At 54.1% G+C, this 23807-nt stretch overlaps 4 protein-coding genes across 4 annotated transcripts; 1 reads left to right on the top strand and 3 right to left on the bottom strand.

Moving 5' to 3' along the window:
- Positions 1 to 704: 704 nt before the first annotated feature.
- A1O3_08786 (uncharacterized protein) lies at positions 705 to 3740 on the top strand (the record flags this gene model as incomplete). The annotated part of the gene is made up of 1 exon (XM_007738882.1): positions 705 to 3740. The coding sequence occupies one exon, from the start codon at positions 705 to 707 to the stop codon at positions 3738 to 3740; it is 3036 nt and encodes a 1011-aa protein (XP_007737072.1).
- A 3247-nt stretch (positions 3741 to 6987) lies between these two features.
- On the bottom strand, positions 6988 to 8790 carry A1O3_08785 (uncharacterized protein; the record flags this gene model as incomplete). Its single annotated transcript, XM_007738881.1, has 2 exons — positions 6988 to 8237; positions 8301 to 8790. 2 exons carry the CDS (start codon positions 8788 to 8790, stop codon positions 6988 to 6990), a joined length of 1740 nt encoding a protein of 579 aa, XP_007737071.1.
- A 7602-nt stretch (positions 8791 to 16392) lies between these two features.
- Positions 16393 to 17400, bottom strand: A1O3_08784 (uncharacterized protein; the record flags this gene model as incomplete). The annotated part of the gene is made up of 2 exons (XM_007738880.1): positions 16393 to 16835; positions 16887 to 17400. The coding sequence occupies 2 exons, from the start codon at positions 17398 to 17400 to the stop codon at positions 16393 to 16395; spliced, it is 957 nt and encodes a 318-aa protein (XP_007737070.1).
- Positions 17401 to 19121: 1721 nt separating this feature from the next.
- A1O3_08783 (uncharacterized protein) lies at positions 19122 to 23159 on the bottom strand (the record flags this gene model as incomplete). The annotated part of the gene is made up of 1 exon (XM_007738879.1): positions 19122 to 23159. The coding sequence occupies one exon, from the start codon at positions 23157 to 23159 to the stop codon at positions 19122 to 19124; it is 4038 nt and encodes a 1345-aa protein (XP_007737069.1).
- Positions 23160 to 23807: the final 648 nt, after the last annotated feature.

The following is a 23807-nucleotide window of genomic DNA, read 5'->3' as shown; positions in this document are numbered from 1 at the left end:
GATAAAATATAGCTTAGATGAGGGCCATGATGTATCAGGAACTCAACCTTTGAGGGCCTCTTGAATGATGAATAGGACACTCCTCCGGTTCCTAATATGATGCTGGGGGGAAAAGAGGGAGAGTTGATCGGTGCGAGTACGGAGGATGTGTCGGGCCACTTACTGAGTGACTATGTTGTAGTTCCACTATGCTCATCCGTATACCACGTGACATATATTACTGCGGAGCATAGCCGCCGTGAAATGTCAGATCCATTCTCGAACAAGTCTTCATCGACTTTCGAATTTCGAATTTCGACCGCTTGTGATCCTCCACGGTACTCAGCTAGGCGAATGGCGATAGCGAATCTGAAGTTAGTGGTATCCCAATATTGTCAATAGTCACTGCTCTACCAGACCACGTCGCTGATTGCCGGCTGTCACGCTCCGCTCCGCTCCTGCTCACCCTCCCCCTCCCCGAACAGACCATAGGGGTTGAACTCAGGCCATACGGCGTAGATTGAACTCAGTCCTGATGAACGGGAAGGAAGATTGAGGATTGAAGTTTAGGCTGGGCTGGGCTGGGCTGGTTTGATTGGATTGAATCGATTGCGTGCGTGCGACCTGGATCTGCATCTGCATGGCCGCCACTGAATCTTTGAGTTTGACTCAGCTGCTGGCCTTAAGGCTCGAGGCCTAAAAGCGAAGGCGAGAGCGAGACCAAAATGAAAATGGAAAAGGAAATGGAAATGAGAACGGAAATGGGATCGAAAACGGAAATGAAAACGTCCATGTCCATGTCCAAGTCTGAGTTCAAGCCCGAGTCCGACCCCTTGAACGTGATTGCCCTGATCTCAGGCGGCAAGGACTCACTCTACAGCCTCCTTCACTGTCTGGAGAACGGGCACAAGATCGTGGCGTTGGCCAATCTCTACCCGCGAGCTCGAGCTCGATCGGCTTCGGCTTCGGCTTCGCATTCGCATTCGCATTCGCCGGCGCATTCGCAGGCTAAGAAGGAGGAGAAGCAGGAGAAGGAGAACGAGCAGAAGGAGAAGAAAGATGTGCTCTTGCACGAAGGTCTCGACGGAATTACCAAGGACGAGGACCAGGACCACGGCGAGGATGAAGATCTCAACAGTTTCATGTACCAGACCGTCGGGTACTCGATGATTCCGCTCTACGCCGAATGTCTCGGTCTTCCGCTGTACCGGCGCCAGATCACAGGGTCTGCAGTACAGACGGGGCGATACTACGACACGAGTAGTCTGTCGACGGCAACAGGCATTGAAACAAATACAGAAACGGAATCAGAATCAAAAACAGAAACAGAAACAGAAACAGAAAAATCCCTGGACGAGACCGAAGATTTGCTGCCTCTGCTCCAAGAGATCCTACACAAACATCCCGCCGCCAACGCCCTCTGCTCCGGCGCGATTCTGTCGACGTACCAACGCACCAGAGTCGAGTCGGTCGCTGTCCGGCTCGGTCTGACCCCGCTGGCCTATCTTTGGCAGTACCCCGCGCTCCCTCCGCCTGTCGGGCGCGACGACTCTCTGACCGGGCTCCTGGACGACATGGCGGCGGCCGGGTGCGATGCCCGGATAATCAAGATCGCCAGCGGCGGGATCAAGGAGAGCCTGTTGTGGTCGAACGTCGCCGACGCCGATTCCAGGACCCGCTCGCGACTCGTAACGGGCTTCCGGCCCTTCTTTCCCGACCGCGAGTTCTGGCTCCGTGGTGCCGTTTTGGGCGAGGGGGGAGAATATGAGACCTTGGCTATCAACGGACCCAGAAGGCTTTGGAAGAAGCGCATTGCAATGTCGGAAGAGACAAGCTCAAGCTCAAGCTCGACTATTGTCGGAGACGGCGGCGTCAGCTATGTCCGATTAGGACGCGCGATGACCGTGCAGAATCAGCCAGAGTCGACCGAGCAGGATGAAGGGTCGATCCGGGTGCCGCGGGCCTGGGATCCCCAGTTCGAGGGCGTCGCTACGAAAGTGCAAAGTATGCTGTCGGTGTCGGGCCCGTCAGCGAGCGACAGAGGGGATGGACTTGAGCACGGCTCAAAGCCTTTTCCGCCGGCGGCTATGCAATTATCTCAGAACCTGACATCGACATGCCTGACGATATCCAATATTACCGCACAGCCGTCGACGGTCGTGGGTGTCAGCGTAACGGACGTTTCGAGCACACCCACGGTTCAGATGCAGCAAATCTGTGCGAAGCTCAACTCCCTCATCGATGCAATCCCTGCTCCTTCACACGGCCTAGGCCTACCTTGGAAACCGACAAGCTCGGATATTGTCTTCGCGGCATTGTTGCTCAAAGACATCTCCCACTTTGGTGCCATCAACGCCGTCTATTCCACACTGTTTCGTTCAGGGGAGCCCAACCCGCCGGCTCGGGTGACACTGGCATGCGACCTTCCAGCTGGTATTGAGGTCAGTCTGAGCGTCATCCTCGATCTCAGACCTCGGGGCTCTCGACGCGGGCTTCACGTCCAAAGTCGCAGCTATTGGGCTCCTGCCAACATAGGACCATACAGTCAGGCAATATGTGTGCCGCTGAAGGCCCCCCAGGATTCGCCTGTCAACGTCAACGTCCACGATGCAGAGCTGGTCGAAGTGGTCCACGTGGCTGGCCAGATCCCCTTGATTCCACAGAGCATGCAGGTGTTGAGCGGAAGCTTCCTCGAACAAGCTGTGTTGAGTCTCCAGCATCTCTGGCGCGTCGGGCAAGAGCGGGGCGTTGATCTCTGGCCGTGGGGAGTGGCCTTCCTCCAACATGACGAGGATATACCGACAAGGGCAGATCAAGCGAGCAAGGTATGGCAACAAGTGAACCAGATTGGAACGAGACCAGCAAAAGACACCTCCACAACTGACAGCAGTGAGGACGAAGACGGTCTGGACGCATGGGACAGGGCGTACAATCGGGGTTCGACATATGAGGCCACAGTAGGAGAGCATCTCCATGTCCTCCCCAAGCCCAGTGCGTTCAAGGAGACAAGCTCGGGGTCGAGATTTGTGCCTCCTTTCATCGCGGCCGAAGTCGTCTCCCTACCTCGAGCTGCGACCGTCGAATGGTGGAGTTTGGGGCTTGCCAACTTGCTACAGCTTCCTGGATCAGTGCCTCGGGCATACACGAGCCGACGACGGTACACCTGGGGCTCCATCGGCACAATCTCTTTCCAGCTTCGCCAGCAGGAGCAGGAGCAGGAGCAGTCTCTCTCGCGCATGACAGATACCACCATCCATTTGGTGACGGTGTTGATTCACTTGCCAGCCTCTTTAGCGACAAGCGATGCCGTCGACGCCGAAACCGTCGAGCGAGATGTTATCGACATGTTTTCCTCTGGTCCAGATCAGCCAGCACTACCACCAGTCGAAGTGGCCCACGGCACAGCCTTCATCTCCGCCGCGGACCAAGACCAGACACAGTGGTGCAAACAGGCACTCTTTGCGAACCTGACAGTCGTCCCATGCAAGTCAGTATACGGAAGCGCCGGCTTGACCACTTCCGACCTCGCCTGGGAGGGGGAGGGGGAGGGGGAGGAAGAGAAGGATGAATATCAAAGCGGCGAGGATTTACAGTCCACTTTGAAGGCGAAGAGGGCGTCAAAGAAGTTGAAGGCAGAAGAGACGTGGTGCACAGGCATGCAAAACGACGCCGCGCCGTCATGCCAACCTCTCGCGGCAGCTCTGACTTTGTCCCTTCGCGTCGAGCATGGTTCTCAGTCCAGCCGGTTTGGGAGTGGATGAGTCTCAGCCTCCGGTAGAAATTTTCAGCATTTCCCTTTTTTCTATGGCTGGATGCGGCAGCGTCCCCGCTCCTCAAAGACGTTATCTGGTATCTGGTATCTGATGTCGAAGCTATCAGTGACAGCCGTCTCGCAGATACGTACGGAGTACCTTGGACTGTTGACCCAACCACTGACCACTGACCACTTACCAGCGACCAGCCCAGCCGCGCCCACCTGGCCCTGGGGCTGGTGTTGGCCCGTACGCAAGCCATAGCCATACGGCTTCGGACCCCCACTGCGGCTGAGAGCACAGGCATCCGAAGGAGGGAAAAGCTCGGGCAGAGGGTCCAAGGTTGAAGGTTCAACGGTGCTGGCTACTCTGAACTCTCTCCACCGCAGCCGCCTCCCCACAAGATTTGAAGACGCGAAGGTCTGAGCTTTTGGATCGTGGGCAGTGGGCGGTGGGTAGACGGAAGAGCGGAGACGCGGCACACGATAAGGAAGGGAGGGGTCAAGTCGTTTCAGGTTTCGCACGGCACGCGTTTCTCACGCGTCTCGTGTCTCGCGTCTCATGTCTCACGTCTTACGTCTTACGTCAGTCTTTTGACCGCACGCGTCTGAGGGCTGAACTTTGAAGCAGCAACAGCAAAACTGTCCTGTCCGACTCCATTTTTGACAGCTTGCGCCACGGTGCAGATGCATGGCGATTGTAGATACTAGACACTAGTAAAAACTACCGAGTACGGTGTACTCTCGATCCGATCTTTGCCTTTTCCTGGGCCCCTGCAGGCTGCGGCAGATGCAGATGCCAGATGCCAGACTGAGAGAGGTGTGTGTGTGTGTGTGTTGTTGTTGTGTGTGGTCGGCTACCGACGTCACTGGACTTGGACTAGATTCTTGCATCTGAGATGGTGGGTGTCTAGACACTACTAGGTAGTAGGTACAGACATACTACAGACTGCAGACTTCAGACTTCAGTTTCACTCAGGCGAGAGTAAGTACGTACGTAGTATGGAACACTGTACAGAGTAGCCATGTACCTTAGGTACCTACACCTACTACCTACCTTACCTACGATTGACGACTGCATGCCCTGTAGCCGTAGCTATAGCCCTACTATGTCCTGGGAGCTCTGTTCACCTACCTATCTACCTACCAGACAGATAGGTACCTAGGTACTCCATATTATGGCATTATGGCATACTCCGTATCGTGTAACACATCGCACCGGTTATGGTATGGCTCGACACTGAATTGACGTTTATTGATATTTGACATAGACATTGACAACATATCTGCCACTTCGGTTGCTGCTACGTACTGCTCACTCTCTCTGTCTCTTTCTCTCTTTGCCCTTTGACAAAAAGAATCCACACTCACACCTACGCCGAAGCCCACACCCACACCACACCCACACGCGCCGCCCTCAACTTCTACCTCTTAAATCTCCAGCAGAGAAAGACCAAGCTTGACCAGACTCGCCTGCCACTTCCACTTCCACTTCCACTTCGCGTGCCGTCTGCCGTCACGCCATTATTCATCATTCGCCATCATTCTTCATGCTACGTAGAGTTTGCCATCCTGGTCTCCGGACACTTGTACCGGTCCCCGCTCGAAAGTCCATCGGGAGAAATCCAAGGGTTCTGTCTCATACCGTGGTGGAGCACATCGCATCGCATCGCACATCACCTCACATCACGTACAGCCCCAGCCCCAGCCCCAGCCCGGCTGTCACAATGTAACTGGTCTGGTCTGTTCTGTTCTGTGCTGTGGACTGTGGACAAGTGGGCAGCAGACTTCGAAGATGGGCGTAAGCGTGGTCATGATCATGAGAGCACGGGCATGGACCAGCATAACAAACGCGTCAACACTTTTCTCGCTTCTCTTCTCGACGCGTCGTGACGGCATTTCTTGTTTTTCTTTTCGCGTTGTTGTTGTTACTGTCACTATTGCGTGGTGCTTGTTTTTTTCTCTCTTTCGCGTCGAGCCTTCACAATGTAACCATGACGCAAGATCCAGGAATCCAGAGCTCCAGCTCCAGCTGCAGTGGTAGTGGGAGTGGGAGTGGCGATCAGAATAATGGTCCAGGGAGCTGTAGTCGTAGTCGCAGCAGGCCCCGGAGGGCAGCCTAGCACAGCCCAGCCCAGAGCAGAAGCCTAACTAAGGCCAGGCTATTCCTACACCTACCATCTGGTACTCGTATCCGGCACGCAGGATCCAGGATCTAGTATTGGTGATCTGGGTAAGTGAAGTACGGAGTACCTTAACTAGTGTTATCGAGAAGCCCGAGGAAATCTCCTATCTCTTTATCGATATACGGACTCCATCACTTATCATTTATCGACAAGCGAACTCGATGGGGCCGCTCTAGCTCATTTTCAAACGGACAGATCATATTTTGTCGTAACCACGTAGCAGTAGCAGTAGCAGTAGCAGTAGCAGTAGCAGTAGCAGTAGCAGTAGCAGTAGCAGTAGCAGAACACAATCCCATCCCCCAAGAACTCCGACTACGATAGGGAAACCAGTAACATACCTCACGGACTTTCCCAGTCTAGGGGGAGAAGGAGAGGGAGGAATGTGTTCAAAGGCTTTGCGTGAAGGCCTCAAGGACAACTCTCCAAGGCCGACCCTATTACTTTAGACCGGGAAAGCAAAGACCACTTTAAACACAATACACGAGTCAAGAGGAATACACGATCCAAAAATGAAAATCGCTCGATAATGTCTGACAACTTATAATAGTACAGTGTGTGGTACGAATACATACATGGCAACCCAGCGGCGCTGCGCTGTTGCTGATACAATCTCTGCTCTGCCTTGCTCGGTCTCCTTGGATGAGAATGAAAACGACGAAAAGGAAAAAGGCGGTCGACGAATTGTGTGAAAGAAACAGAAATAAAGAGGTCATTCCCCTTCGTCCCAACCCCCGCTTGCATTCTCTCCCACACTCCTTCCCTCCTCCCAGTCTTCCAGGCCTTAGAATACAGTTGTATGAAGGAGGTTTAAAAAAAATAAAGGATCCAAAGCACTTTTGCCCATCCCCAGTACACATACACAGTCTTGAGCTCCTACGCTGGTCCGTCTTTGACTCCGAGTCCCGTGGAGGATGGTCGTGCCAAGTACCCCGTATTCCGGAGAAATCAGTTTTCTGGTTGGCTTGGTCTTGGTAAACATCATAATGATCGTTCCGTCGTGGGCTTGCTTTGTAATGTTCGAATTGATTCAACTGTCATGATCGTCTTCTCTCGTGAGGATACATCGCGGCTTTACAGAGACTCGTCTCGCTTTCTCTTCTTCAGGGCGCGCTTGCTGTCTCCCGAAGAAGAGCTCTCGGAGCCACTGCTGCTGGAGGAAGTGGCCATGGCGGCGCGTTGAGCGGCCTCATAGAGCACGTGGCCCATCTCCTCGTTGTAGGGCTGATGTGGCTGGAGCTCGCCATTCTCCAAGACTCCCATGATGATGGCTCCGCTGCCATGGGTACGGGCGTGTTGAGCCAGGTTGTCAGAACGAGAGAACTTCTTGCCGCATTCGTTGCATTCGAATGGCTTGTCATGCGTGTGGAGAGAGCGGTAGTGACGCTTGAGGTGCTCTTGGCGGCGGAAGCGACGAGAGCAAAGCGTGCAGACGAAAGTCTTGGATGGATCTTCAGTCAAGGACTGCTTGCGACCCCGGCGGTTGGTGGGGGTCGGCTGCGATTGAGCAGAGCCGTCGGCGTTGATCGAGGCGTTGTTATCGTCCGTAGGGCTTTGGTGATCCTGGGAAGTGGCCGAGGAGTTGGTTTGGCCTTCGGTGTTCATGGATGCATCCGCCTCGGTCATGTGCTGGAACTCAAAGTCACTATCCATAGAGTTGTTGCGCTTCATCTTGCGTTGAGATGACGACTTCGTCTTGGTCGCACAGCACGAGCCGGCGTCGGAGAAAGAAGACGCAGGAGGAGAGGGAAGACCGGCGTGAGCGGCGTGGTCGTCCTCATCAAAACTGCCAAAGCTGTGCACGCTCAAGAAGTCCTCCTCTTCCACCAAGGACAACTTCTGTCTCTTGTCACCGTTGTAGGCAATCTCGGCGTCAGTGAAGTTGACAAAGCTGAACTCGTCTTCCGAATCTAGTTCGCTGCAGAAGGAGGCCTCGAAAGATGGGTTCTGGGGGAGAGTGAAGGGATCGACCGTGTCATGCTCAGGCGTGATGGGGAACGCAGTCGCACCCAGGGCAAACTTGTGCTCGTCGTCCTCGGCGGACAGGGTGGGCAAAGGTGGGAAGCTCTGGACGGCGGCAGATGGCACAGACTCAAAGGAGCTGGAGCTGAGTTCTCGCAGGTTGACAAACTCGGCCACGGGGTAGGCGGACGAGGGCGAGACCAGCGATTGAGGTGAAGCAGGGGTCAGTGAAGGCGAAGTGCAGCCAGAGGCGCAGGAGGCGAACGAGTTAAACTGCGCTGAGGGAGAGCCGGAGGTGGAGGTGGAATTGGAATTGCTGGGCAAGAGCTTGGCATCGCCAGGATGCGGGAAAAGGTGCACTTCTGTTCAGGTTCCTCGGTCAGCACCACCATCTCTCTGGTCATTGCAATAGGTACAATACTCACGTCCGCTTTCCATCCACTCTTCCAAGAATGGCAGAGGTGCCATCTCTTCCTTCGATGCCTCCAGAGGCAGCTGGTGGAAGTACCCTGCGCCGTGCACCGGCGTCTGGTGCACGCTGCTGGCCAGTGGGCTACTGGCCGTGCTGGGGCACACCGACAGCCCAGGCGTGGGTGGTGAAGAGTGTCGGCTCTCGTGGAAGTGGCCGTGCTCCATCGGGCTATTGTGCTCAACCATGAACTTGGGCATCGGCATGGCCAGCGCCAACGGCGGAGACGCCTTGGGGGTCATGACCTGCTGGGGCATGTAATGGGCTCGGGCAAAGTGAACAGGCGCTTGCCAGTACTGAGGAGCCATATAATGCTGCTGGTGGTGAGGGTATGCCGCCACGGGGCTGAACATCGGCTGCTCGCCTGGCATGGGCGTGAACACAGCGTTATGCCGTGCGTCCGAGTCTGGCCGGTATTGGTAGAACTGGATCTGTTGAGCAGCCATTGGGTATGGTGCTTCCATTGGGACGACTTTCTCAGGCTTTGTTTCTTTTTCTTTCTATTCTTTCCTGTCGAGCCGCGGATAGCAAGTAGCTTGTAGCTTGCTGGTCGGGTCGGTGTGGTACAATTTGATACAAGGAAATGGTGGTCCAATGAATGGCAGTGTGTCGTCTCAGATGTCGCTTCCCCTTATTTCTGGGTGACTAGCTGTACAAGTAGATACAGAGATGTTGGTAACCGTCGAGGTAGTGTCCGGTTCCTGGACGTATGTAGACAAAGACAGAGAGGGAGAGAGATAGAGGATGGGATTATGGTATGGTACAATGTTGGCACAGGCTGGTAAGGAAGGACTGGATACTTTGTTCACTGGTACCCTGGTGTTGTACAAGAGTGTGAACAAGATCCGGGTAGGGGCCTGGTCAAGCAGAAGAGATATAACAAAAAGTAAAAGAGAACGTGAGATCGCGGGGAAGAAAAGAGCGACTGTCTTCGATATGAAAAACGGAGGAGGGAGGATAGAGCAAGGTGCAAGGACGAGCCATAAAGAGTGATCGCTAGGTGCCCTGAGGGTCTGAATGGGCCGGTCATCGACCAGTGACTTGGACCACCGCCTCGATGGGATGGGATGGGAAACGGGCGCTGGGTTCGGGACCGTCGTCGCGACCCATGCAAGTCGACTGAAGCCAGGTGGAGCTGGAGGTCTCACCACCACCCCCGTCCGTCTCAAAGACTATCACCCACTAAGCTGGCCCACCCTGGCCGCCGCGGACTCTTAGAGCGGCGACCTGGTGCCTGGCTCCCGGGGCCAGAGAGGATCGGGAGGAAGGGCCTGGGAGGCGTGAGGACCCTCTCTCGCTGCCAGTCTGTCTGTCTGGGCTGTGCTGGGTGACGCTCTCACTGTCTGTCACACATCACTCGTATGCACGGGAAATTGCACCCTGCTAAGCACACCATCCCGTCCGTCGTGCGGCCGATGACGCACCGCGACTTGCCGTTGGGCCCTGTTCTCGATGCTGTGGCCTCTGTGGCCTGACTGCATGGCCTTCAGGTGCACCTGGTGATGGCGCCCTCGGTCCAAAGATGCGAGTGATCCTATAGAGGTGCAAACATGGCCCGGTGGACGGCCTTACCTTCGTCATTGGCGCAATGGAAACACATCTATCACAGAGAAGCGCGTGAAACAAGAGAGATCGAATGGTGGGAGACGCTCATAGGATTGATGTAAGTATAGGAATAGGACAGCCCAGTCGAATCGCCTCTTTTCGCCCATCAACGGAACCTCAAGTAAAGGTGTCGAGCGCCGTATCAACGCGGACTTGCGTGATATCATTCGTCTGCGACACGTATCCTGACACGGACGAGACAAGTCCAAGATGGCAAATGATCTGCCTGGGCAGGTCCGGTCGTTTACACGAGAAACACGAATGGTGCTCGAATCGATGTGCTGAAGAACCGATGAGGCTTTGACGTGTGTGCATCCCGAGGGCGCGACGCTCCATACTGGGACTGTACACGCGCGTTCAAGGCCGTGACTGGGCGAGGCGCTGGGATGGGCGGACGCCAATCAGGGGCGTGACATGGGAGCGCAGAGGGTGATAAGCTGCATGCTCAGGTGGCCCGAGCGAATCGCTGGCCCGGCCTATTCTTGGACTTGACCGCGAACTTGTAGGGTAGGTATTCTAGCATATCACATTGTGGGAAGCCCTCATCTTTTTTTGCCCGGCCCTCGTACCTTCACACACATGTACTCTGTAGACGCTGAAAGCTGGTCATGCGCCCGAGTTCCAGCAGGATTAGGATTTCGCTCTCGCCCGTAGAGGAAACGGAGGCTCTCCGGATCGGGCGTGCGTCCCTCGACGCGAACAGATGTGGTCTGTGGTCTGTGGTCTGCCCTTCGCGCTGACAGTGCTTGACAGCTTGCCCGGGTGGGAGTGAGGTCGGGTTCGGAAGAGGTGGCAAGAAGACTCCGGGCGTGAAGTTGGGTGAGGAGCACAGAGCGGCCGAGGGTCTGAAGGTTGTGCAGAATGCAGAATGGCGCAGATGTCTCAGACGCTGCCAAAGCCACTCACGGCTCCGTAGCGTATGCAGGTACGTACACTCCGTAGCCGCGTAAAGGCGAAGGCGTTGGTTTCGGTCCAGGCACACCCGTGTCAAAAAGGGCTGGAAGAGCTCTCGGACTTTGACACCACACCATCATGGGCTCGACAATGCTCATGCTCATGCTCATGCTCATGCTCTTTCGCACTCTAGGGTCTGCTACGCGTGATCGCGTATTCGTAGACCCCGGCATCAACAGTGTCCTGCCAAGCTAGAACATGCACATGGCAGACGCAGTAGTAGTACCTAGTTAGTCGTTGGGTAAGGTGACAATCACTGTGCTCGCCACTACGGAGTCCTCTACAGCATCCTTACCAGCAAGCTTGCATTCAGAGTCACAAATGCTCGCTCACTTGTCGAAGACTCGACTTCGGATGGTGGCACTTTTTCTTCCCCGCCATGCTCGGGTGCGCCAGACATTGACCGCGTGTTTCATTCTTCATTCTTCTACCAATGGGTAGAGTCGACTTGCCGTAGGCTCGGCGGTACTTCGACTCGCGAGAGCCGGCCCAAGGTTTGTCTGGTGGTTGATGCATATCCAACAGCCCACAGCCAACAGCCAGGCCCAACACTGTTGCCTCAGTTCATCTCAGCATCAATTCCGTCTTCGGTAATAACAGGTTGCGTCGATCCGCAACCTGTGATGTGAATCCGACGCGGGCCATGGATCAGGGTCCTGGACCACCGAGCCTAAGGAAGCCTAAGAAGCCCCCCATCGGCTACCCACCAGCCCAAGCCTGCAACAGCGTGATTCTTACCTCTCTCTCTATTCCGTAGTAGTGTGGCAGGCGGTGGATTCTGCCTCCTCCCACCGGACTCGGACACATATCGATAGCCATCGGGTCACGGCTGGGAGCGAAAAGGCCATTTAGGACCTGACCAAGCTATCCAGCTCCTCCGACATAATGTCACTTCTCTTCCAGTGGCCTTGAAATGACAGCTTGAAGGTGCCAGGTGCCTTAGCATCATCCTGTGATGTCTGGATGGTCCTGGAGGTGAAGGTGTGTCATGGTTTGTGTGGATAGACCAATGCCAACCTGTTTGCCTCTTGCCTCTTGCCACTGCTACTGCATTTCTTTAGCGAGGTCGGACTATGGGCAAGTGTGATTGCATTTGCTAAGATGCATGCCGGCCGACCATCCTTCGCAGAGGCAGAGCGTTCCTACCCTGGAAGCGGCCGCCGAGAGAAAGTCCTCGAAGGACGGCCGGGCCCGTATCTCCATGTCCTTGTTAGCAGTGTGGTGTGAGCTAGGGATAGGCCTGCACACTCACAGTGCACTGCCTGAAGCCAAAGCCATCTCGATTCTCCAGCCCTCAGGGGAACCAAACGCGCACCAAAAAGTTAGAGCAGATCCCTCGGCCCTCAAGTGGCTCTTCGCAGGAACCATGACCTCTTCCTCAGGTACCCGGGCACGCTTACTCGCTCCAAAAAGGCACCAAGGGTTTGTCCTCCGCCTCCCGAAACCCACAGTGGAAACCTGACTTCCACCCCCTGCCTCGAGCCAACAGCTCCAGGCCCCTGGCTTAGACACGCCGTCTCTTTCTAGCGCGCGGGCCTCTGGAGTGGTCCTTAGGTCCTCCCCGTGCGTTTCCCCAGCCACTTATGCCGGATGGGAGTAGAGAGTTTCCAGAAGGCCGTTGCTGATTCGATTCCAGAGGTATCCATGGTGTTGGGCCGGACAAGCCCTTGGACGATGCCACGCTTGTCCTCACCTAACCCAAAGGTCGCGAATGTCGCTAGAAGCACTGTGAGACCCGCTCAACAGCAGGACTCTAACGCAGGAACATCACCGCCCCCGTCTTGTGCAAACTTGTTCCTGAGAAATTCTTACTCTTATGCGGTCAAGAGGATTCGCCCCTCGCCGAGCCAATGGGCCCGGCGAGTTAATGCAGGTACAGAGGACACTTCCCTGAGTCCTCGCCCATCAGCATTCGACTTTGGGACCTCTGCTCGATCCAGCGCTGCAGGTGGTGTTTCAGGTTCGAGGCGATGCGGAATGCCATGTGCTTTGCTCTGCATCACCTTTTTCCTTTCGATCACTTCCTTTATCCTCGGGACAACTTTCTTTTGCTGCGCCCTTACTAGTTGACTCCCGACCCATCATTGTCCAATTCGTAGCACAACGGACGGAGTACGGAGTTGCTGCAACGCCATGGGCCATGGACCATGGGCCATGCTCCATGCTCGAGTTTGTGCCTTAGTGCTGGCAGGCGGTGGGCTAGGATTTTGATCAACACTTGGTGCTGCAACCCAACAGATGCTGTCCTGCTCACCTGCTAGACACTACTACTAATAGACTAGTAGTCACCAAACACAAGGTCCTCATCCCGCCGGAATCGACAGGCCGAAGTGAACATCATTTCGCCTTCGCACTTGGGTGGTAGAACCGGCCAGAAGCTGTCTGCGGAGGAAGAGATAGTGCTTCCGGGGAAATTGAGGTTCCACTCTTCTATCTTTCTTATCATACCTGGCGTCGGGGAATACTCACTGCTCAGTGCTCCCAGGAAGGAGGCTGAGTAGCCTTGGCCTCCTTAGGTCGGCACTGATTGTCTCTTTGGTGCTTGAATCGGCTTCGTAGAATATTTCGCTCTCTCCCTGGGTCCCGCGCTGGTTGACCTGGAATGGAACGCTAGATCTTTTCTCTTTTTCCTTCTGGTCCAACCTTGGTCCCTTCCGTCAAGCGCTAGGTATGCTAAGTTCAAGATCGGCGACCGACCCTTGAAGCTCGACAAGGCCTCAGACTTTGTTCTAGTCACTGGTCAGTACTACCGTATAAAGCTTCCTTGTGCGGCCCATTCGACCCGCAGGCTCCTCCTATCAGCTGAGCGTTCGGCGACCAAGGGGAGCAAGAAAATATCTTACACATAGATCGTTGACTTCGAGCAGACCCCGTGCATTATTGGTAGGCCGCGCATCCTTCTTGAGAAGACAACCAGTACGCCAGTATTCCGGGAACTGCAATTTTTCCGTGACTTTCCAAGGCTTTCCGAAAGGGCCTGAGACTCTGAACTACGACCGAGCAGTACTCGTACGGATGGTATCGGTAAAGGTAGTGTCGATCTAACCTCTCCGATCTTGCAACACAGGTTGAAGATGGGTCTCCCGTCTCTTCTCGGGACCATACTTTTCCTCAACAGAGTTTGGTCTTATCGATCGACGGGCGCCGCCCTTTTTTGTCAAGCTCGAAGGGGAATGGTGTATGATATTGACAGCAGGCTCTCGAGTCTTGACGCACACCAGCAGCAGTCGCACACTATAACGTAGATCGGAGAGGGAAAGGGAATCTCAGGTGCCCTATGTTACGTTAACCCTTGTCGGAAGCATCGAGAAGAGACCTGCCGGAGGGGTTTGCAACTTCGAACTTTTTGCGAAATAAGGGCACCGGATGATGACGCTGCCCAAGTACGGATACAGTCGCTCAAAGGAGCCACGGCTACCGCGGAATGGCGAGTCTTGTTCGCGTCGTGTCAAGGCACGTCTTTCACACGCCCAGAGCGTCATCAGGCAAGTCAACAGAGGCCGAGGCCACTTCTTCAACATGTCTTCCGAACCCATCTAGCATCCGCAACTCTCTGGACGATCGTCATACTGGCACCTGAAACTTTGAAGGTGAGGATTGACGGCTGTCGGAATCCTGCAATTTTTCAATTTCTTCCATGTCTGTCCAGAAAGTCCAATACTGGACGCATGTCTCTCTGTGTTGCTGGTCTAATTACGTAGGTAGTCTACACCGACCTACTCTGTACCTCGAGACTCTGAAGTGGTACCTACATCGGCCCAGCACTACTAGGAGCTATCAAGATAGAAAAACCAACCCGGAAACAGCCACCGCAAGAATATATGCTGGCCGTGTGTTTCCATTACAGACATTTCAAGGCCATGCCAGCCACAATAATGATATACTCCGTACATGTTCTCCGAGTCCCTTTTTTGGCCCATTCCGTATGACGAGCCGCGGACAAGGCGACATAGTAGCCTGGTTTGCGGTCCGAACCTGCTGCGCACGTACCATTCAACGATAAACCGCGTGGTCATCGGGCGAATGGAGCTGCAAGATTCGGCGCATTAACAAAGCATGGGAAGCACTGGAATTGAGGTCAAGACACAGTTTGCAGCAGCCTTTTCAGGCTGGTCCATGAAAAAGCGCTTGATGGCGGAAATGGCGAAGGTGATCCAAGAGGCTGCCTGGGTATATCCCATGTCCCAAGGTTGCATTTCCCCGAACCGATTACTGCTTCACTCGGCAGATATTCAGGAACCGGTCAGGTAGGATGCCGTCATTCAACAGCGACTGCATTGGCGTCCGAACCACAATCTGCTTCACACGAGAGCCCCCCAAAAATGAACGGCTGTGCCGGAATGTGATGGGCTGAAAACATGTCCGCCGTCGTCTCCGAACAGTATGAGAAATTGGTCAAACCCCTGCAGGAACATTAAGCTCAAGGACTGCAATCCTGCGCGGTGACATCAAGAAGAAGACTCCCTGAGCACGGCATCCGCGGACTTTGGCAACACTTGCGCAGCCCCGTGGCGATTCCGTCGAATGTAGCCGGCTCCCCCCAGGAGGCGGAATGAATGGTGGCTGGCTTCAGAATCAGTCAAATATTTGAGATCATGCTTGTCTAGCATGCGGACAGGGTCCGAACGCTAGACCGAGCAATCATTCTCTTCCTATCGTTTGTATTGCTTTTGCAGTTCATCACAAGCCTCACAATATCAACATTTGCAACCCGGCCAAACCTGGAAAATCTCGTTTTGCAAGCGAGGACACGCCAAGCCTCGCGCTGACGCCAGCCCCCAAACGGCTAGCCGCACTCGGCTTGGCTGGCTCGATCTAAAACTACTTGCATCTCAATTTTCGTGATCTCTCTCTTTCTTCTTTTCTTTCTTCGTGCGGCGCTGCCACCAATATCTACCCCTGTGTTGCTTGGCCGACTCCCGTACCTTCTCACGAAGGTGCGTCTCTCATGCCGAGTCCAAGTGTCAGTGGCAGCACAGATAAACATCAATTGCGACCGATCTCCTCGACGGAACAAGCCCTCGTTTGAACTACGAAGGCGAGACCGTCGAGCGTCTCTGCGCTCGTTTACGCGTGGGGTCGGACATAATGAAATAAGACTTTCGATGGTGTAGGCAAGCGGGAAGACAGAACAGAACAGACGAAAGCACACACGGGCGAGCATGCTGAAGATCTCGGGCCCTTCGTCTTGTTGATCAGCCAGCCCGCTAATGTTGTGTGGTAATGAATGGGTTACGGTGGCTTCACTCTCACTCTCAGTTATGGATCTACTATTAAGCCTAGCAATGACAATCATTGTGACACCAGATTCAGTGCTTAGTTCCTACTGATCCCTAACTTCCCCAGGCTTTGCGACCGGCTTTAGTTCGATGTTCGAACTCTATTGTTTTTGCTCTGCACAGCCTGCCCGTTCTGGTCTATGCTTTTTCCCGTCTGAATGCAGTCGTTTCTCGTCTCTCATCGGTGAAGGGTCCCAAACCCCCCATGTATCACTCATCGGAGGCGACCTTTTCAATCTTGCCGTCTCTCTTCTCGCCTGTCTCTCCAATGATTCTAACTCGGTCCAGTCTGACCTTCTCGTTGTCCCCTTCGCTCTCAACAACGAACAATACCAAGCTAGACACGTTCTGGAACTTGACCAAGCGCAGGTCAATCTTAGCAGTGCCAGTTTTCGGATCCCAATCCTTGTCTGACACAGTGACCTCTTGGGTCGCTTGTGTATCTTCTGCCTCGTCGAATCCAAGAATTCGAGGTCTGTTGGTGTAGAGCTTGATCAATTTTGGTCTGCTCGGAGATTCGTCATCGTCGCTGTTGTCCGGCAGAGACGTAATGTGTACCGAATGAATCTTCAAGGTGCACTGGAAAGGAATGTAGAACATGAGTTGCTCGTCGGTGTCACTCTGGACCCAATCTGATTTGGCATCCGCTTGACCTAGTTTCGTCAGTTACAACAGTTACGCTGAACACTGGCAACGCGACCTACCCTTCGGTTTGCCACCACTGATCAAGGTTCTGGCATTTCCATAGTCCGAGTCCCAATTCAGCAACTCCATGCCCAAGACGTCGACTTGAGAAGTCACATCGCTGTAGCCTCGTGGAAGCGCGGCTCCGAGCCAGGTTCCATCGCTCGAGCTTTCGCCGGCCTCGTCTGTTTCCAGCTTGTTCGCCTCGTTCGCGAGCTGCTTCACCGCATTGGACAGCCTCCTCGGGTCTGCGCCTTCGATGAAGTCAATCCGTCGCGCATTCTTGAAGATCATGAAGGTCGGCATGGCCTTGACTCCGTAAGATCTGGCGAGATCCACCTGTTGATCCGTGTTGATCTTTGCAAATGTGATCTTGTTCGGCCGCGACAGTTGGGCAGACAACTGTTCGTAGATGGGAGCAATCTGACGACATGGCCCGCACCAGTCGGCATAGAAGTCGGCGACAACGATGGCTGAGGAGGACAGGAGAGCAGAAAATTGCGAGGTTGACTCGATATGGATGGTTTTGGACATGATTGCAGACGGAGGGGTGGAGGGGTAGAGGGGGGTGGTGTTAGAGTCCGGTGTGAACCGTACACAGTTGAGGTAGCGATGGCTGGTCTACGATCCAATGAACGATTTGATCGAATCAAACAGTCACGCTGAAGCCCTCGACCGGAGAGGATGAGATGGTGGTGGAGATATGCAACAACTGCATGGGTTGCAGCCGTCCAGGAAATGGCAGCGGCTATAATTGGTCTTGGCCAGGCTGCGCTTCAGGCGCGCGGTGGCAGTGGCACTGGAACTGGAACTGGAACAACATTTCACCGAATCAGACCCCGCCTGCGCCGCCTGCGCCTAAGCCCTCCAACAATCTGTCACTCTCTGCCATCTCACCTTCGTCCGCCCGCTCCAGACTCCAGACTCCAGTCTATACAAGATTTAAAACAAGCGACCGTCCCTATGTCTAATGAGGGTTGAAATGTTCCATGTTCCTCTATCAAAAGGTCGTAGGGGGAGCGCATACTATATAATATAGTATAGCCTAAACCAGCCCTCTGGTTAAAGGACAAGGCAGGGAATGCCACCTAAGTTTGACACTCTATGCCTCATATACACAAGCTAACGTGGCTCGACACGGATGGCGACAGCATGAACTTACCCCAGAACCAAGCCTATTGCGCTGCCACTATGGCTTTCAGCTGCCTTCATTGTGCTGGAGGGCTACATAGCTCACAGTTTCGGAGAGCAGTTGGTTCCCCCAGCGAAAGCGGAAGGGTTACATGCGAGTCCATTAGCCACCGCGCAGAATTTCCGATACTACAGCAAGTATCGTATGAAGTAGGAGACAGCTCACTTAAACGCAATCCCAATTAAAACCCAGGCTAGGCTGGCCATGGGTTATTTCAAAAATAATATCATTCCGATCAAGACAAAGCCTAGGGGCCCGGGGCCCGGTCCACATGTATAATAAGGTAGTTAAGGAAAGAATACTGCGGCATCATCTTAATTCTCCTTCTCTGTCCACTCCACGTACAGAACAGTATCCGTGAAAGTAAGGTAGGTAGGTGTCTGTAACTCCTAACTCACCGTTGGTGTGTTACGTGGTGTGGTGCTACACTTAGTACCTATAATATAATATTTATATGTGTCTATCGTGATAATATAATGCTAGATTGTGTGCTGCGAGATCTCAACGACTAATTAGATAAATCACACTGGCAGGCATTTAGATTGTGGTGGAGATACTCCTTACATATACGTATGTATACCAACGGGTATCAGCTTAGCTACTACTGTAGTATGGAGTATATTATGTATATACCTCCCCTTCCTTTTCCTTTCCAAGCTACAATGAAAGACTCCATGCAGCTTCTAGCCCCATGTCGATTGCATTTCATTCTCTCCCCGCCCCGAGGGAAAGATTTGGCTGCTGCTGAACGCCATGCATCGATCGGCAACGGAAAGAGAAGATGCCATCCATGCATGCGTGCGTAGATCCATGTCCCACGCTACCCCGATGCACCGGCGACCCATGCATGCCGTGAAACGCTTTGAAGAGAAAAAGGTCATCAATCGAAACGAACCTCCCTCCGCCTGCCACTGTCATGTCCTCCCGAATCATGTATTGGATCTGAAGCAGCAGCAAAACAGCACATCCTGGTCCTGGCACACACAGAACCTGACTCACTCCCACACCACGTTTCAGTTCAGCTCTGATAGATCAATTGGCACCTTCCCTTTTCTCCAGATACCTAAACCTCGGTTTCGATGCCTCCGGTCTTATTGTCGTCGTTGTGCTCAAAAACCTCACCGATACGGCCTTTGCCACGCTTGACCTTGCCGGCCATCCAGTCCAAAGTCCTGGCTCCTTTCCACTGCATCACGCCGCGATGTTTGCGATGCAGCTGGCGATGGTGGTCCTTGTAATCTCTGATCGAGGCCCTGACGCCGCGCGCGCCGTTGTCGGGGTCGTTGTGGCCGTCCACGTCGAGTGCCGCGGCCACCATGTCTCTGGCTTTGGTGAGGGGCTTCTGTGCCAATTGGGTCGGGTCCAACAACGATGCCGGCGACGACACATCGGCCGTGTCGGAATCGGAATTGGACGAGTCGTCATTCACGTGGGTGCTCAGTTTCTTGTGCCTGCTCATCTTCTCCTTCTTTCCCTTGGGCCCCCTGCCTGACTCTGACCGTGTGGATGAAACTGTGGCCGAGTCCGAGTCCGAGTCCGAGCCCTGATCTGTGCTGGACCGGTCACTCACGTAGCTGTCGTTTTCGTCGACTTGGCCTTCGTCGTTGGCGGTGTCGAGAACCTCCATCACATTTTTCACCTCCGTGTGTTTGCCTTTACTTGCATAAGCTTTGTGATAGCCGCTCAAGCCGCTCCAGAACTTGAGCGTCAGTTCAATCTCCCCTAGCGGCCGCTCCCCTTCTTCCATGCCATTGTACCCGCAACTTGTCGTGATCCGGTGTGCATTCTGTTTGCCTCCTTTCCACACTGGCAGTGAAACCGTCCTTTCTTCGTCGTCAGGAATGTCCTTCAGCCAGAAGACCGCCAACGCCGGTGTCGAGTCGGGGCCCAGCACCGACTTCCGGAACTCGACTATCAGGGGACTGGCATAACGCTTCCGCACCGCAAGGAAGACCGACTCTCTGTCACGTTTGGGTCTCCACTCGACTGTCCCCTCTCCAGCCGGGAACATTTTCGCTCTCATCAGATTAGTCCTCAATTTTATGCGGTGTTGGGTGAACGAGCCGTCACTACCGGCGTTCGACTTCAGTTTGACTGGACAATTGATTTCCAGCGTGCCGTAGTTCCATCCGAGCAACTCTCTGGGTAGCTTCAACTGTACGCTGCGCCACACCATGCTGATCCTCATTCTACCGTATCCCATTCCACCTACCAGTGGATATATCTGCATGACTTGACTAGTTTTCTCAAAGACTGTGCGGAGCGGCAAATAGACCATTCCTAGCAAAGGGTTATCTTCTCTCTCACGATCATCACGGACAGAGACCATGATTTCGGCGGTTCGCCAGTCTCGAATGAACCGCTCTGTGCCGGCATTGAAGAAAGGCTTCGAGTTCTTCGGTTTCGTCCGGGTCCGGTAAATCTTCTGATGATTGAGAATGATCGTGGCGTAGCTGCTCGGGAGGTCTTCACTCTGCTCCGCCTCGTCTTCCCGGTCACCGTCGCCGTGTTTCTTGTCTCTTTTCTGCATCGACTGCACTTCCAATCCCGTGATGTTGTGGATTTGAATGCTGAAAATCCCACTGGGATAGGCGCCCGGCGGGGGGCTAGAAATGGTCAACGCATCTTCTCGCTCCTTGTAGTCTTCTTGCTGCTGCTGCTTGATTTCCTTGCTTTCGTCGTGGACGTTGGCTTCTCGCAGCTTGCTCTTTGCCGACTCGCTCACCTGCTGTCTCAGATCTTGAACTGATCGGATGTTTGGATCCTGACTCTGCTTGGCGAGCTGTTTTTCTGTGATCTCAGCTTTAGCAAAGTATCCCACCTGCCACAGCACCGTACCGGGCATGTCTTCATCAGGGTCTTCTCCTTTGAAACGGTCCTCCCGATCACACATGCGATTCTTGGTCTTTGGGCTGTGCATGAGTTCGTGGAGGTCGACTTCAACCCGTCCAAGGTCATCGTCCGCAGTGTATTTGTCCGAATCCCATAGTTGGAGGCGAAGTCGCTCGTCTGCATTCATCTCTTCAGGGGTGACCAATATTGACGCCCACTCGTGCCAACTTGGTGCCTGGTCGTCGATAATGACTCTTGTAGAAGCAGCGGGCTTTCCAAATTTTCCCCAGGAGACGGTCATGTATGCGTCGCTTGAGCCCCGGAACGGGCCGACACCGCAATCTCCGTCTTTGAAACCTTTGGCAGATTGGATATAGATCATCACCACGCCTCTGGCGGCCGTGTCTTTTTTGAAATCGTCCCCGACAAGCATGTCCTTCAAATCCAGTGTCAGACTCTTGGGTGCCACGTACTCCGCCAGAGCGGCGTCGATTGACGACTGGACAAAAGACGAGATGAGAGGCACATCCATCAAATTGAGCCCACGTCTGGAGAGGGGCACACAAGCCAAATCGGCTTGCGGTTGTCCGATAAACGTCAGTGTGCAGAGACTGACAAACGGTGGATCAGGTGTGAGTTGTAACCTCAACCTCATTGTGCCGATCATCCCTCGCAGCTCGACCCAGACAGGGACCGCAATACCTCCAGGAAGATAGAATTTGAGGAAAAGGTGGGCATTTTTGGCCTTTGCTTGTAGAGATCTTCCAGACGATCGAGCTCGGTAGGCGAAGGCTAACTCTAGGTTGACGAAATCGCCTTGTTCTGCTTCCATGCCTTCACGGATGGCTTGGTTCTCCAGCTCTTGTTGTTGTCCGCTCTGGCCCTTGTCCTTAGACTTACCCTCGTTCTTCTCGTTGTCGGACTCCCCGTCTTCAATCTGCCCGTCCCCAGGCGAGGCCCTGTCACTCTTCTCCTCCGACTCGGCGGGTTTGAGCTTGCCGTCTGCACCTACAGTCCGGCTTGCAGCGCCTGTTGGCAACCAATTCACCCCCAGTATTCGGAAGGCTTCACTACCCTGCCCCAGGTCGTCGACGCTGACCATGCGGACAACTTTAGGGAGGGAAGCCTGCATGACATCCTCCAACATATCGGCGACGGAGGTGAACAGGTCCGGGTTGATGAGCGGCCAAACTGCGGCTAGGAGGTTGTTCAACCAAGTTACCGACTCGGGGATGATGTCCTCCGAGTCATTCGCTTCGAGTTCCTGCGTACGAGCGGCATCCCAGACTTCATCGTTCCAAATCGCGTCTACTTTTTTCCCCAGCCAGCCTCGGATTGCAAGTATCACCGTGAATCCAATGGTGGCTAGGATTGCCATGATGACGACCGCGGAGACGATAGAAGACCAAGGAGAGTGATCAGGTCGATGGGATCGAGAGAAGTCCAGCTCAAGCAACCGAGAGAGGGCGACGGAGACCGACGCCAATACCAAAACACTCCCCAATCCTATTGTCAAGGCAAACTGATATATCCGGGTCAACTCGATCTTCATGTCATCGAAGTTCGGCCCCGGGAACAGCTTCTGCATCCCTTCATGGCTCTTTTGCAGCCGAGACTGTTCGACATCGAGGTCAGACTGTGATTTCTTCACGCCACTGACTCCCGTCATGGTTTCAGGCTTGTTTCCCGGTGCTGGGATATTCTGCTGTACCGACTTCAGATCTTTGCGCGTCGAATCTCTGATTACGATGGGAAGATGGGTCACAGGGTCCGTGACTTCTCTGCCACCTTCACTGCGCTTCCCATGTTTCATGGCCTTCCTCTTCTGCCGAGGATCCGTCTGGGCCGCGACAGCTTCAGTGGCTGACTGGGCTTGTCCACGGCCCTTGGCATGATTCTCCTCTTTCTTGCCCTCGTGGGAAGGCTCTCGTGTCTGTCCATTTTGGCCGTCCTGATCTGGCCGTTGCTGACCATCTCGTTTAGGCTGCCCTGTACCCTCCACATTTCTGTTCTCTGTTTCGTACGGGTTATGCTCAGGCCGAGGAGTATCTTCGCCCTTCAGAACGCCTTTTGCTGCATGGTATGCTCTCTTCACCGTGGGATCATCGCCCTCGTCGTGCTGTGCATCCTCCGCTTGCTGTTGCTGATCCGACAACTCACTCCGCTCGGCTCTGTATTTCTGGATGGTAGGAATAGGATGCCGCGAGGTGTAGGGTGATTGATGGTTTCTCCTGTTGGTCTCCGGATCGAATTCGTCTCCGGCAGACATTCTAATAGCACGGTATGGTATGGTAGAGTGGAGACACGGAAAAGCCAAAGGACCTGCCTACCTGGAGAAGCCGCTGTGCGAAGCAAACGAGAACGAGTATTACAAGCGACGGAATACCAGAGCAATCAAACCGCACCGTCAGTGTCAGCGTGATCTCTCTCGTAATAAGAACGATAATATGGGGAGCCAAGCACAGGCAATATCATCATCATCGCCGCCGCACGGGGTTTGTTTTGTCCATCATGAATCAAGGCACGGGAGAAGTCATTGCGAGCCGGAGCAGGATATGACGTCGTAATCCACGCGGCCAGGAGCATGACAGTCGAATACGAACCTTGAGAAATACCTATAAGCTTTCAGGGCACTCCACACGCCTAGCGAAATAAGGAGAAAGGGTCTAGGGCTAAGGCTTAGGAGGCTAAGGGGCCAAGAATGCCCTGAAAACGAAGAAGAACTGGCTTGGAAACACATATCCGTACGGATGCGAAACTGTATCCTGGGCACCTACCCGGGTGGGTGCCGGGTGAAGCATAAGGGGCATAAGGGCATACACTGGCAAGGGCATAAGGGCACAATGCTTGACCCGAGAAATGATCGCCCGCCCAGTGGCAGGGGAGTTGGCGCTACTACTCAGGGACCAACTAACTC

Source organism: Capronia epimyces, assembly GCF_000585565.1.
Source record: "Capronia epimyces CBS 606.96 chromosome Unknown aczIQ-supercont1.8, whole genome shotgun sequence".
Lineage (NCBI taxonomy): Eukaryota > Fungi > Ascomycota > Eurotiomycetes > Chaetothyriales > Herpotrichiellaceae > Capronia > Capronia epimyces.
The sequence above is the reverse complement of the archived record's forward strand: the minus strand, read 5'-3'. Positions and strand labels throughout refer to the sequence as shown.